At 36.9% G+C, this 15,080-nt stretch overlaps 1 protein-coding gene across 1 annotated transcript; it reads right to left on the reverse strand.

Annotated features, from left to right (window-relative positions):
• Positions 1–278: 278 nt before the first annotated feature.
• Positions 279–5,378, reverse strand: LOC145589640 (vacuolar protein sorting-associated protein 32 homolog 1-like). Its single transcript, XM_081646301.1, has 7 exons — positions 5,225–5,378; positions 4,983–5,089; positions 3,536–3,635; positions 3,054–3,139; positions 2,724–2,815; positions 788–902; positions 279–652 (listed from the first exon to the last, which is right to left on the reverse strand). Exons 2-7 carry the CDS (start codon positions 5,076–5,078, stop codon positions 464–466), a joined length of 678 nt encoding a protein of 225 aa, XP_081502427.1. The 5' UTR covers positions 5,079–5,089; positions 5,225–5,378; the 3' UTR covers positions 279–463.
• Positions 5,379–15,080: the final 9,702 nt, after the last annotated feature.

A 15,080-nucleotide genomic window follows, 5' to 3' on the forward strand; every position in this document is an offset into this window, starting at 1 on the left:
TTAAAGCCTTAAAGCCCTTAACCATGGTCAAACACAGGTTAAAGGGATATAATGACGTCATAGTTGGGTTTAATGGGGGTTTGGGTAGTAATCGCAACATCTTAAAAATTTTTGTGGTAGTAATTCACAACTTTTTTAATTTGCGGTAGTAATTTACAAAGTAGTATTAACTTACAGTAGTAATTGGCAAATTATGGATCCTAACATCTTTCAAAAAAAAAAAAAAAGGATCCTAACACCAGACCAAAAGTTATACAAACCACATTTCCTCACCAATGGAATAAATAATATTTGCATTAATGGTAGCAAGAAAAATGAGGTCATATACATGACAACAAGATGCTATCAACACTCGGAATTTTCAATATACCTCCATCAATCAATAAGCCAATTTTAATCTTTTTCTTTTCAGCCATTTTCTTTTCTGGAGCGTGATTATAAACATAAAAAATAAGCAAAATGTTCAAAGCGCCATCTCAGCTTGTAATGCAGCAAGTTCATCATCTTCCTCAGAGTTCTTTTGAGGCGTCGGTCTTGGTGGATTGCCAGCTGGAACTTGAACTGGTGCCATAGGGGCAGTTATAGCTGGCTGTAGAAGTTGTTCTTCCAACTCAGCTCCTTCAAGTTCTTCAAGCTCGGCTTCCAATTCATCCTTCACAAACATTAAAAAAAAAAAAAAAAAGTGAGTGTTGGTAAATACTACGGAGTAAATGAGATACAGCATTTCTTGAGCTATACCTTTTTCTACAAGTACTTTGTGATTATAAAGACTAGAAAAAACCTTTACCTCATCAAAATCAGCTACACCACCAATAGGTGAAGCTAGTGCCTCCTGTATCTGTCTCAAATTATCGGTCTGCTCATTGATCTCATCCATTGTCTTGTCGACATCATCAATGTTCCTGCAACATAAGATGAGCAACTTCCTCAAAACCACAACCACGCCAAAATTTAGAGATAAAAATTGCAGTTCCGCCTAGAACTTCTTTTACTAATGTACCGAATCCCATAATCTATTGCATCTACAGGAAACTGTGTTGTATAAAGGAAAGATCACTAACTAATTTCAGTTGAAAGCCAATATATTGAATATTGACTATGGAACATCTTCCGACTTGGTTTAAGCTCATTTTGGACAATTTTAAAACTTGAATCTAAATCAAACTAGCTGAGTTGATTATTATTAAAGTATGCCTGGAAAAAAAAAAAAAAAAAAAAAAAAAAAAAAAAAAAACACTAATTGTTTTAGACAATGGCTCCTAGGCCCCTTCGACACATTAGATCTAGAAATGACAGTAACAATCCCTTATTCAAGACAAGACATTCCCTTAATCATCCATTTACAATTTGCTGAAACCCTGGCCCCAAAGAGGTTCGTGGAGATAGATACATCATACCAAATTCCACCAAACCTCAAAAATTAGTTAACTGATAGGTTCTGTCTACTCTATAAACGGTACATCAAACAAAAGCCCACAACCTCAATTAGCCAGAAAAAGGTTTGAAATGATAAACACCAAACGCACAAAAACATTTATAGTGAAAATTACTGGATTAACACATAAATGGGACAGCCAAGATACAGTAAACACATGCAAGTGCACACACAGCTTGCTCAGAAAAATCAAGACTCCATTGGCTGGTTAGAGACATAAGATCAATGTAATGACAGTAAGCAGTGTAACAAAAAATATAGCTAGCCTCCTATTTCATGAAAACATTAGTACCTTCAATCCAACATTGCATCAAAGATGTAATCCACAGTGGGGGGCTGAATTTAAGGAAGATCCAGGTTATATCAACAATTATCTTTAACTAAAATTTCTGTCACTGTCTTTTGGACAACGGGCTTATTTGTCATAATCAAACCGCTTCACACTTAAGTATAGTGCATATAAAACGATTCCACAGTGAGGTTTAGAGACTTTAGACCCACCCCAAGAAATAGAAATATAGCTCAACTTTGTAAATAGATATGAAAATTAGTTGGTGAAGAACTAAAGACACAGGCTAGCTCTGACTGTCAAATCAAATCTGGATGTGCGATGTGCCCACATAGTCACACTCAACAGCCTATTCCCTAACCAGCCTCTTTTACCACATAGCTAGTAAAATCAGGTAATGATAATAAAAATAGAATGGGACAAGCATGGCTATAGCAGATGGCAAGAACAGCTCTTTATAGATTCCTATCCTTACTCTTTTTGAGGGTGGGGTGAGGTGGGGAGGAAGAAGGGGATTTGAACTTAACAAATGAAATGCCTTATATAGTTATATCCACCCAGTCTGGCTAAGGAAGCACCAGGCTGACTAGCTAAGCACCATGCTGATTTAGATTGGCACACCTGGCTCTTCATACAAGGTGTGCAAATCTAAATCTAAGACACCTGGGCCAATAAGACTAGCCAAGCTCGGACTGAGCCTTCCCAGTGTATGATTATACCTAAACCTAGTTAGATACTTATATAACTGATTTCGAGCAGAGATAAACCTCTTCGTCACCACTTCTTAATCTAGGGCTAAACAGTTCTTCTAAAAAGGGGTTAAAATGTCAAAGCTCTAACTTGTAAAGTTGCAATGACATTTCACAGGGCATTTGTCCAATCACAAACTTTTTGTTTGCGAGGGAATCGGTAGGGGCATCAGACTTCCTAATAAATATATAATAAGAGCAAACGGTTGGAGGAATGCTAGAATTCAGATTGAAGGAAGCTGGAACTTACGTTGCTTTCTGCATGGCCTTCATAGCACTAGCACCAGATCTTAAAGCGGCAACGGTCTCTGTCGTTGCCTTCGCAGAATCAAGCATTATAATCTGCAAGCCAATAAAGCAACAGAAAAAATCAAAAATATGGACTAGTCATAGCATGCAACTCAATGAAGCTATATGAACAATTAAAAAACAATGACCATATCGGACAAGAGAACTGAAACCTTTAAATAGTACAAACATTTATACGCGACACAAAAAATTTAAAGAGTTGTACACTAAGCAGTGGAGAAAGAAGTAAAAAAAGACTGAAAATAATAAGAGAATGTAGCTATGTACTAACCTGATCATGAATTCGCAGTTGAAAATTTCCAACCTGCTCCACTTGCTGTTCATATAACCTTTTCCTCTTTAAACATTGTATGGCAGCTTCACAGAATAGAAGCAATGATGTCAGAGACAAAAAATGCACAGAGCCAAAGACCATCACAAATGAGGGCATGGATGCCCTGCTTTAGTCATTGCATAACCAATAGGTTGTGACCAAAAATAAAAATTACCAATCCATCCTGAAGCTCCAATTTAAAAGTTCAAAGGCATAATGTTAATATGCTCAAATTTTAATTTTATCAGGACTATTCACAGGCCATGAATCCCAGAAACAAGAACCAATTCTAAAAATGCTAGGCCTAAATTTCAATGACAAACACCACTATATAAATATGAGAGACAGCATTGCAGCTATGTAATTAGAGAGGATAAAATCAGTAGATTACATAGATAATATTTCAATCTTGAAAAGTACTGAAATTTCCAGGAACATACCTCGTTTATTCTTTGCTCTTGTGAACTCTTTTGCCTTTTCAACCTCTGCAGCAGCCCTTTTCATTAACACTTGCTCTTTCTTCTCTAGCATCTTAAGTGTCTGCAGAAAATAATACAGCAAAAAATTAATCAGCCAAGAGTGGGGAAGGAGCAAAGCCAAGATCAAAGTTTCAATAAGACATGCAAGCAACAATGATATACAAACTTTTCACACAAACAATCACAAATTCACAACCTTATTGCTTGTAACTTTGGAAGTAGCAATATAATTCATTCAGATGTTTCAGTATAACATCTGTAGAAGGACTCCTAGGCAAACAAAGAGGAAAGGCAGTGCATAACACATTGAATATTGTGATCAAATAAAGGATTATGTTCTCGCATAATCAGCTTCAAATTGCAGAAAGTGAAAGCACTCCCCTCATCCAATAATAAATTTCTGACTTTACCACGAATTCAATAGTAATTGTTGAATTAAAATTATTAAACCAGTAAAAGCGTACAGACTACTGAGACAAAAAAATGATACTTCGTAAAAAAAAAAGATATGATGTGAAGAAAGAAGAAAATGGAAAATAATATGAGTGTAAGAGCCAAGTTCTTTGTTGAAAAGACTGGTGGTTCAAAACTTATGACACATATCCTGCATACATTAGAAGCTTGCCCCTCTGATGGAACTCCCCTGATAGGGGCAAGAAAACGGGCGTAGCGCAAAGTTCTTGGGAGTACAGAAGACCCCACACCTCTATTCCACCTCTCTTCATAGTGCTTCCCATCCATAAAAACTCAAGAAGGCAAATGTAACATGAAATAAAGTATAAAGCTATAACAATTAACAAAAGGGTATAAGCAATTGAAGTGATCACAAGTCAACCAACAGCTCCATAAATGTTCCAAGATAAACAATTTTCTAATCAAAGTCAGCAAGCTTGTAGAATTTCACAGTTTCAGCTTCAAGGAATAATCACAATTGACAATTCCACTACTCAAGCTAAGAATGTCGTAATCACAAGTCTACGCGACTTAAATTAATCAATGTCACTTCAACCCGAATCCTCTCTTTAAAAAGAAGCGTAGTCACAACACTACTACTGAAGCTACGAAACACCAGATAGCAACCGCAACCGGCCGTGTCGCCTCGACCCAATGACTCCACAAATAACAAACACAATTCAACCATACATTTCAAAGGAACACATAATTAGTTCCAAGATCATCCTCTCTAATCAATTTTAAGCTCTTTAATAAATCTTTCAACATCATAATCCCTTATTTCAACACATTTCATCACTATATAACAATAGTTCTTTCAAATTCATCCACAATAACATAAAGAGTATAAAAAATTCTTATACTACATTTGATCAAACAATATTTAACTTTTTTCTGCATAAATTGACAATTGAAGAGCTCATATTACACAAAATCATAAAATTAAAAAACAAACCTCATCTAATTTCTCCAACGTTGACAAAGTACTCTCAGTATTAGCTGCCTCCCTCGATTTCGCACCAAAAAGCCTCGAAAACACACTTGACGACATTTTAATTTCCCCTAAAACAAATCAAACACAGCAAATTAAATTCCAAAAACCCTAAAAACCATCAAAGAACATTAAACCCTTTCAAAATCAAGAAATTCAAAAAAAAAAAAAAAAAAAATCGACGATCAATTCAAAATTGAACAAACCTGAATCACCAGAAAAAAAATTGAGATAATTAAAAAATCGATTATCTAGATTACGAACAGAAAAATTGGGAGTAAGCGAAGATCGAGAAGAGAGAAAATTGGGATTTAGAGGAGAGAGAAAGTGTAGTTCGTCTCGCCGGCTCGCCCTCTTGTGGGGGGACTTGAAAGTTTCTTCCTTTTGTTATCTTTCTCCGCTAATAAACTGCGTATTTTTTGTTTTAATTTTGTTTTTTTTTTTTTTTAATTTTGATTTTGTATTTTTGTTGGTGATTTAATTTGGATTTATTTAGGTGAGGAGTGTAAATGTGATATAACTTCGTTAGGAAGTAAGAGGGTGTCGACCACAAGAAAGAGTCGATCAATACAAAAATCATTTTCACCAACATAAAATAGTATCCAAAACAATTGAGATGAGAAATTGGGAGAATGGAAGATGGAAGGAAAGTTCTTGATTTTTGAATGGACACAACATAAATTATCTTCTTCCTTTGTGCTGGGTTATTGAACATTACTCGTTTTATATAATGTCTCTGTTTCATATTATTTACAACGATTTGACATAAAGTAGAGATAAAATGTTTAATCGTTGCAAATAATATAAACAGAGGTAGTATTTAGAAATTAATGTAAACTAAATAGACTATCGAAAAAAATAGTATTTGATTTAGTGATTAAGAGTGTTATTTTATCATCACGAGATCATAAAATCAATACAATTAGAGAAACGTTGGGGGTGGGGATTTTTTTACCCTCCCAGCCTCCCCACCAACCCTCCCAAGGGGTATTGCCCGAGTAGGTTTGACTTGTGATTATCAGTGTCGATCTGGTAGAACGTCACGACACATTTAAAAAATTATTTGTTAAAAGTCAATTTTAAGTTGACTGAAAAATGTGAAAATATTATTTACTAATTAAGTAAGTAACATTACATTTGCACAATCATCTACAATTACTTTTTTTTTTTTCTTGAAAAATGCTCAATCATCTACTTAAAAGTATGAAATATTTAATGACAAACGGTTTAAAAAAAAACCAAACAAATTAATGACTAATTGACTCAAGAAATGCTAACCTAATATCTATGTCGTTGACTTTTTTTTTTTTTTTTTTGAAAGAGTTGACTTTTAAAATTTTAATTATTAACAAATATATCAAATTAAGGTCCAATACCTCTCAATCTTTATTTGTAACCTTATTCTATCAACAAAAAAATTAAGAGTTCTACAACGACTATATTGGTAGATAGCTTGTGGAATAAACGAACTCATGGTTCGGGATTGGGGTGGTGTCTAGAAAAAGAAGAGTTTGGTATTCATGGAATGTTGGGGGGAGCGGTTCACGATTTGGCTCAATCGGCCTTACATGCGGAAATGAAAGCTTGTCTTGAAGGTCTTCAGTTGGGAGCAAAACATTTATTGCAAGGTATCACAATTTACACGGACTATGTTTCTCTCGTAAAGATGCTCGGGGAGGAAACTGTAACTGATGTCAGTCTTAGATTGACGATGGATGATATTCGCCGAACTAGAAACGCCTTTACATGGTGTAGCATCCACAATGTTCAAAGAAAACGAGCTCACAAGGCGCATATCCTTGCTACCAGTCTACCACGGCTAATAGTAGTTTATCTGAATATTACTCCCAAAGAAAAAAATTATTGATCTATCAACTTTGATTAACAATAATGAACCTTCAACAAATTTGTTTGATCTTGATTACAACAATTTGGTATATACAGGGTCGTTGCAATGATTTTGGGGCCCTGTTCTAAAATGAAAAAATGGGCCCTTAATAATTTGAAAACATACAAAATTTTAATTTTAACCAATTATTTACGCCATACACACTTAGATAACCCTTATATATTGGAAAATTATTTAAAAATTATTTAGTAGCTTGATAAGAACAATTATGAAAAATTAAAATTAATTACTTAAATGCTTTGTTGTTGTTACGGAATACGAATCGTTTATTTTTACTTTGGTTGAAATTAATTTTTTTTTATGTCGAAAATTTTGAAATGTAGAAATATACATTATAATTTCATGGAATGGAACTTATGTAATTGTGAAAATATACTAATTTAAATTGATAGAAGAATATGAAAAGTGTTAGAAATTAATATGGGAGCTTGGATTAATAGAGGGAATATGTTGTGCATTACAAATAAGGAGCCTCTTGAGAGTTGTAGTATTAAAAAAAATTAAATAAGAATTGAAAATAAAACAATAGGCTCTCTAATAATCGGGGCCCTGTTCTAGGGAGCACTTTGCACTCGCTATTCTACGCCCATGGGTATATAGTCTATATACATTGTATCACACCGGCATTATTGTGCGCATAGAAATTGTACGGGATATACCGGTAAAAGAGTGTTGTGCAGTTTAAGCCCTCTTTAATCGGTGGATAAACCATGTCCTTACCGGCATCAGTCTATGCCACGTGGAGAACTGCTTCTCGTCACGTAGCATGTCCCTCTGGCACGTGGAGAGTTGCTTGGTGCCGCGTAGGCACCTGCTGCCTATAAGGTCGGTGTGCCACCTATCTGTATAGGTGGCACCTGCTTGGTTGTGTTTCTATAAATACCCAAGCAAATCCCCATTTCAAAGGTAGAATCTCTCTCTCTCTAAAACACTTTCTCTCTCTTCTTTCACTTTCTTCTCACAAAGGTACTGACTTTACCATCGGAGTGGTTATTCCCGGATAACCCCCGGGCTAGCTAATATGTATTGGCTGTGTAGGTGAGCAATTGGACGGTAAACCATTACCAGCCCTCGGACATTGACAGAAGCAGAATTCAGCAGGAACAATTGGCGCTAGAAGGAGGGGATAATATTAACTTCTATCGTCCAACAGAACCTCCCACATTCATGGAAGGAAGTAAAGAAACTACAGTACCAGTACCGGAAGTTGAAAACCGACAATATGATAACATTATCTTTAATGCTAACACAAATAAAACTGTAAACAGCCTACCAGAAATCGTGGTCGAAGATGAAACTCATCTCCTTCAAGGCAACACAACAAACATGCCAATAACGCCTTACCACAATAGAGCAGTAACCCCAGATCCTTTAGAAGGGTTTACCCCGGAGGAACTGGAGATAACGACTAAGGTTATGCGGGCTATGTCTAAGAAAATAAAGGAAGTCGAGTTAACGGCAAGGGAGGTATTGGGTGATGTACCGCCAAAGCCGCTAATAGTGAACCTTGAGAGTCAGTTCAATCAGGCAGGACAGCAACCCCCGTCAAGGAGCCGGGGCCGAGAGACCATACCGGCTAAGCGCCAAATCACACGGGGCGCCCAAGTGGGGGATTCAGGTTCTTATCGGCATGAGGTTTCCAGCGGATTGGAAAGGCGGACAGCCAGGGCGATCATCAGGCCCAGGATATCCCCATTCACACAAGTGATACTTGACCAACAGATGGAGAAAATAAAGATGTCATCCTGTACTTACGACGATAAGGGGGACCCTAAGCGGTATGTAGTAGCTTTTGAGAGTCACATGTTGCTATATACCGACACCGATGCTGTGTGCTGCAAAGTTTTCCCTACAACCCTTACCGGGGCAGCTTCGGATTGGTTTTCCAATTTAGAGTCGGGGTCAATTGACTGCTTCGAGACTCTGGTGGAGTTGTTCACGGGTCAATACATAAGTAATAGTGCAAGACAAAGGACATTTGGTGAGCTCATGGCCATTCAGCAACGAAAAGAGGAATCGCTCAGAGATTTCATTAGGCGCTTCAACAACGAGGCTAATACCATACCAAAGTTACAGCAAGAAATTGCCATGATGACATTGATGAATGGGCTGGGTGACAACGATTTCAAAAAATACATGTCGCGAAAGTCTTTCCCAAATTTAGGGGTAGCATTTGCCAAATCTCACGAATACATAAAAAGTGAGGAGCTGCTGAGAACGAGCCGTCAGATATCGTCAGCAGAGCCCTCCAGAAGGCAGAATGATAATAGCCCAAATGCCCAGACGGGCAGGGTAAGCAGGTTGCAGCCGCAGAGCCAACAGAGATCTGGAAGACCGGCAAGAGGATTGGGCCGTTACAGCAGCTATACGTAGTTAAATACCCCGAGAGCGGCAATATACTCGGTAAACCAGAATAAAGAAGATTGGAGTCGACTGGCGCCGATGATAACAAAAGGTCGGGACGTGAAGAAATACTGCATGTTTCATAGAGATGTCGGTCATTACACCGAAGAATGTGTTCAATTGAAAGAGAACATCGAAGATCTAATAAGGAATGGGCGATTGTCTCAGTATCATACTCAAACAGGTCCAAGCCGGCAACAAAGTACACAACCTAGGCAAACCGAGTACCGAAAGCAGGGAGATTCATCAATGCAAGATGACACCTATAGACAGAATCATGCGGAAACATCTAGACAGGGAAGTATTCCGACAGGGCGCAAAATAACAATCGATGTCATTACCGGCGGACCAGTATACGGGGGTTCCATAAGCGGAGCGAAGAAAAGTTTGTCGGAATACCGGCACCTAGTAAACGCATTGAGCGTAGAGGAACGACCTCGACGTTCCCCCATGCTTTCGATATCCTTTTCGGAGGCAGATGCTAAGGGAATAGTCTTCCCTCATGATGATCCATTGGTACTAGTATTGACGGTTAATGGAGCAGATATCAAGCGGGCACTCGTTGATGGCGGAAGCTCCCCCAATATCCTATTTGCTAGAGCTTTTGATGCCATGAGAATTGGCCGAAAATACTTAACGCCAGTTGTAGAAACCCATTTGTGTCTCCCCAAAACCAAATCCAGTGATGAGTACCTTTTGCGTCGAATCATAATCAAATGAAACGAAAGTGTGGAAAGTCTAGTGCTGCGGATAGTTTTAATTCTTTTCTCTTCTCTCTGTTTTTGAAAACTTATTTTAAGAAAACAGTCAATCCAGTTTGGTTGGTCCATGATATGGGTCCAATAATGGTGTAGTTGGATGGGGCTTGCAAAGACCTTTCCAATGATATATTATAAGCCCAATTCCGATGAATATTGAGGAAGTTATAGCCAATTTACTAAACTGGGCCCGTTTTGAGCTTTATGTACGGCCCAATGATCTAGGGGAGGGCCTAATATGATTTATCATTCCTAATACAATTAGGATTGGTTTTAGTCTTCTAGATTCTTCTAGAAGGTTCTTTTCATTCCTAATTCAATTAGCATTGATAAGTTGACTTTGTTGACTTTTCAGAGTTTTAATTAAAATCGAATAGCATTTTCGAAGAAATTATATTATTTTATCCTCTAGTACGGTAAATTTATCAGATTTTTGAAAACGCGTCGAAATCAAGCTTGGCGTCCAACCCCAGGCCTTGGCGCCTGGCGCTAGCCATTGGTGCCTAGCGCCAGCTAGCCAGGGTTGGCGCCAGCTCTGTTTCTTGAGCGTTAGACTCTGTTTTGTTAAATTATCTTTTTTGGCTAATTTTCCCTATAAATATCGTATTAAAAACTCCGTTTTCATACACCAACTCTCATCAAGATTTTCTTGATTATTCCCTCTCTCTTTCTCTTTTCTAAACTTTGTTTTCAAATACAAAATTCCGCATTCGCAAGACTTAGATACACCTAGCCATATTCGAAGTTGCCTTCGCCCTAGAAGTGAAAGGTTTTAAGTTCTGAGGGTTTGGTCCCAAATCTCTCTTTCAATTATTTGATTTAATTGTTTTGATTATTATTTTCCTTGAAGTTACTAATGTGTGTATTTTGTTATTAAAAAGAGATACGAGGCATCAAAGAAAGTGTTTTAATGGTTTTAATTGATATTATGATGTAGATATCTTGTTTTTATTGTTATTATGATATTCCTAGTATCATGTCTAGGGTAACTTTAATATTAAGTATGATTCCTGCGATGCTTCATATGCTCTTCCTAATATTTATGATTGTTAGTATCATGTTAGGGTTAAAGATTTGATTTTTATTGCTTAGTGACATGCTAGGGTTTGTTATTAATCTTGTTAGTATCATGCCTAGGATCTTGCTATTTTTATTATGCTTAAATATTAACATGAACATGATTATGATTATAATTGTTATAATTTATGATGATTATGAATGTTATTATTATTATTATTTTGATGATGATTATTATTATTCATGTTTATTCTAATGATTGGTTATTTATTATGTTGCTTGATATTTATTGTTATTGCTTGATCACACCTTTTATGCATGTTTAAAGGGAATCTATACTTGTAATCACGCTTAATAAGATATTTAATAATCTTGTTAGGGTTAATATGATTATAATTCAAGTGATCGCCAATAATAGTTTATTTGTGCATTAAAATTCAACCAACATAGATAAACAGGTTTAGTGTTAATCCTAATGATTGCATGTTAATTAAAAAGCGCACATGAATACGATCAGAATAAAGTAGAGGCCTATTATTAGGGCAGGTTCAATCTCTTTTAGGTTGGATTTGTACCTTCATCCCCGAACCCTTATTTGGTTCTAGACCTTATGGAGTTGACGATCTCTTGGATCGTTAAGGGGTGTAACCTTCACCTCGTGAACGGTTTACAAGTTCCTAAAAAAACTTGTTGGCGACTCTTTTGCTCTATCTTCTTCCCTTTTGGACGCCACCGTACTTTAGTGTATGATCACAGTGGGGTTCAAGCTAGGGGTAATGCTTGAAATTTATTCCCCACAGTTCTCCTGGTCAAAGTTCCTATCAGGTTTTGGTTACAATACGTCCAGTGAGTTCCAGATAGGTCTCGAGTGTCCAACATATTAGTTTTATATCTTTTTTCATAGATATGTATTTAGGGATATTCAATGAGATCTTGTAATGGGAAAAAGGGTTTTGAGTGTTTTGTATTTTGGGGTGAGATTGTGAATTCTCTTAAATTCACGTTTGTGTATGAGTTTGAATTCTCTAAAATTCGAGTGGTAGCTGTGAGTGCACAGTGAGTGAAAGGAACTTGAGAGGTGTCTTGGGTTACCTAGGAAATGTCCTAGGTAAAGAGAGAAAAGGGTCCTAGGAGGTGTCTTAGGTCTGGTAGGAGGTGTCCTATCATATAGGCAAGTGTCCGTGGTGGAACTTGCAAAGCAAAGGTCTATGTAATAGGTTGTACTAGGAGAGTTGCCTATTAATCTTGTTAGTATCATGCCTAGGATCTTGCTATTATTATGCTTTAAAATTAACATGAACATGATTATGATTATAATTGTTATTATGAATATTATTATTATTATTTTGATGATGATTATTTTATTTATGATGATTATTATTATGATTATGATTACTATAATCATTATTATTATTTTAATATGATTATTATTATGATTATAATGATTGTTTTAATTATAATTTATTTTGATTATGATTATAATTTTATGATGATGATTATTTATTATGTTGCTTGATATATTTATTGTTATTGCTTGATCACACCTTTTATGTATGTTTAAAGGGAATCTGTACTTGTAATCACGCTTAATAAGATAATTAATAATCTTGTTTAAGGTTAATGTGATTAAAATTCAAGTGATCGCCAATAATAGATTTATTTGTGCATTAAATTCAACCAACATAGATAAACAGGTTTCGGATTAATCCTATTGATTGTATGTTAGTCAAAAAGCGCACATGAATACGATCTGAATAAAGTAGAGGCCTATTATTAGGGCAGGTTCAATCTCTTTTAGGTTGGATTTGTACCTTCATCCCCGAACCCTTATTTGGTTCAAGACCTTATGGAGTTGACGATCTCTTGGATCATTAAGGGGTGTAACCTTCACCTTGTGAACAGTTTACAAGTTCCTAAAACTTGTTGGCGACTCTTTTGCTCTATCTTCTTCCCTTTTGGACGCCACCGTACTTTAGTGTATGATCACAGTGGGGTTCAAGCTAGTGGGATTTAAAGGCTTGAAATTATTCCCTACAGTTTTTGGCGACTCCACTGGGGAGGATTTCTATTTTAATTCCTGAATTTGTTTCGGCAATGATTTAGAATGAGTGGATGAGACTCGAAAAGTTCTAAGTATTTCATGTGCGTAATTTTGATTAACATTATTGTCATATTCATAAAAAGGATCTCATTGGAAAGACCATCCGTAATGAGTCAAAAACATAGGATTTTACACGTAGGAAATTTGAGGAATGTCTTTCACAACTAGGACTGAAATAACACCGCACGAAACTGGAAGATTTTATCGAGCACAGAAAGCTGCTGAGGCATGTGGGAAGTAGCGTCAGGGGCCAGAGCTTGGCGCCAGTTTTTTAGCCGTAGCGCCAGACGCCAGCATTGGTGCCAGGCGCTACAGTTAAAATCTGGCGCCAGTCTCTGATTGCTGGCGCCAATTTCCCCCAATACCGAGCCAGAAATATGCGTTCTAATTTCGACCGGTTTTTCGTATTGTTTGCTCGATCCTACTTCCTGATTGAATTTTTTCTCACTTTTCTGAAACTCATACGTGTTCTACATATGGACATAACCCTCTGGGAATTCATGCTCCATCTACCTGATTGAACGCTCTGTGCAACAAAGGGTACATCCGAGATGTTGAATTCACCAAACCATGGAAGCGAGTTTTTTCTAAAACTCGCGGTGTCCCATCCACTCGCGCCAACCCTTCACGGTTAGGCTTTCGTGCGGTGCATCCGAACATTTAACCATGGACCCTCTATTGACTAACCCATATCCCGAACTTTAGAGAACTAGAGCCATGGTTAGGTTGCAAACTCATTGCATCATGTTGTGACTACTTGACTACTTGTGCATCTCTTACTTGTGCATACTTATTATGTGACTAAACTAACCGTTTGGTTTGACTTGTGTTAAGACTAAATAAACTAATTAATGACTAAGGACTTTGTTTAATTAATTAATTAGAGCTAATAAATAAATATAAAATCGAGTCATAGTTCCTTTAAGTCAACCCGGATTTTTATTCCCGTATACTGCACAAACGTCAACTTGTTTTGGTCATAGCTGGAGTTCTAGAAAGAAATACGAGTCGTACAGCCTATGGATCTGTAGCCCCGAGTTTTATCTTTAATTTGGCGTTGGTTTCATCCCAATCAGAGTCGCAGATAAAAAGTTATGACTAAAATACCACAGTCTGACAAGTTTAATGCATATACGTGAAGTCTTAACTTAGTCTTTGTTTGAGTCTAGTCACATAGTCTAGCCACATGGTCATGACACAAGTCTTAACATGTCACATACACTCGCTAGTCATAGCACACACTTTTTACACATCACCATGACCATGTCTTAGGTTCATGCATGAGTCGGTTTTTTTCCGTCATTTGAGTTGGGGGTACATTTTATTCCTAATTCTTCATATCCCTCCATCTTCATCACTTTTCTTCACATTCTATTCCAATATTTCTTGATTTACTCCATCCATTGCATGTTGAATAAAGTTTGAGTCAAATAATTAACAATGAATATCCCCAAATTCCTTTTCCACAATACTTGGTCGAGGAGAGAAGGGCGATTAATCAAGGACAACACCTTTGTTCAAGTCTTACTTTTTAATAAACCGATTCGTCAAAAGAGGAAGGATAAGAAGATAATGGAAACTCAAGAGGAAGTTAATGAACTTAGGAGTCAATTGACTAACGTGACTGAGACACTGAAGCTACTCGTACTCAAGATCGATGATCCCGTGAAGCAACAACAGATGGACCTCATGCAAGAGAGTTTAAGCAAGTTGTCTAGCGACTACAAGTTTCAAGAGCTTACGTCACAAGGGGTCTCGCTGGACAAGGAACTTCTTTCACATAAGTTCAACGCCACTGACATCCCTAAATTCAAGGCAACAGATAACCCTTACTTCCATCTAAGAGCTTTCAAAACTATAATGAACATAAAGGG

The sequence above is a fragment of the Chenopodium album genome, chromosome 17 (genome assembly GCF_948465745.1).
Source record: "Chenopodium album chromosome 17, dcCheAlbu1.1, whole genome shotgun sequence".
Taxonomy (NCBI): domain Eukaryota; kingdom Viridiplantae; phylum Streptophyta; class Magnoliopsida; order Caryophyllales; family Amaranthaceae; genus Chenopodium; species Chenopodium album.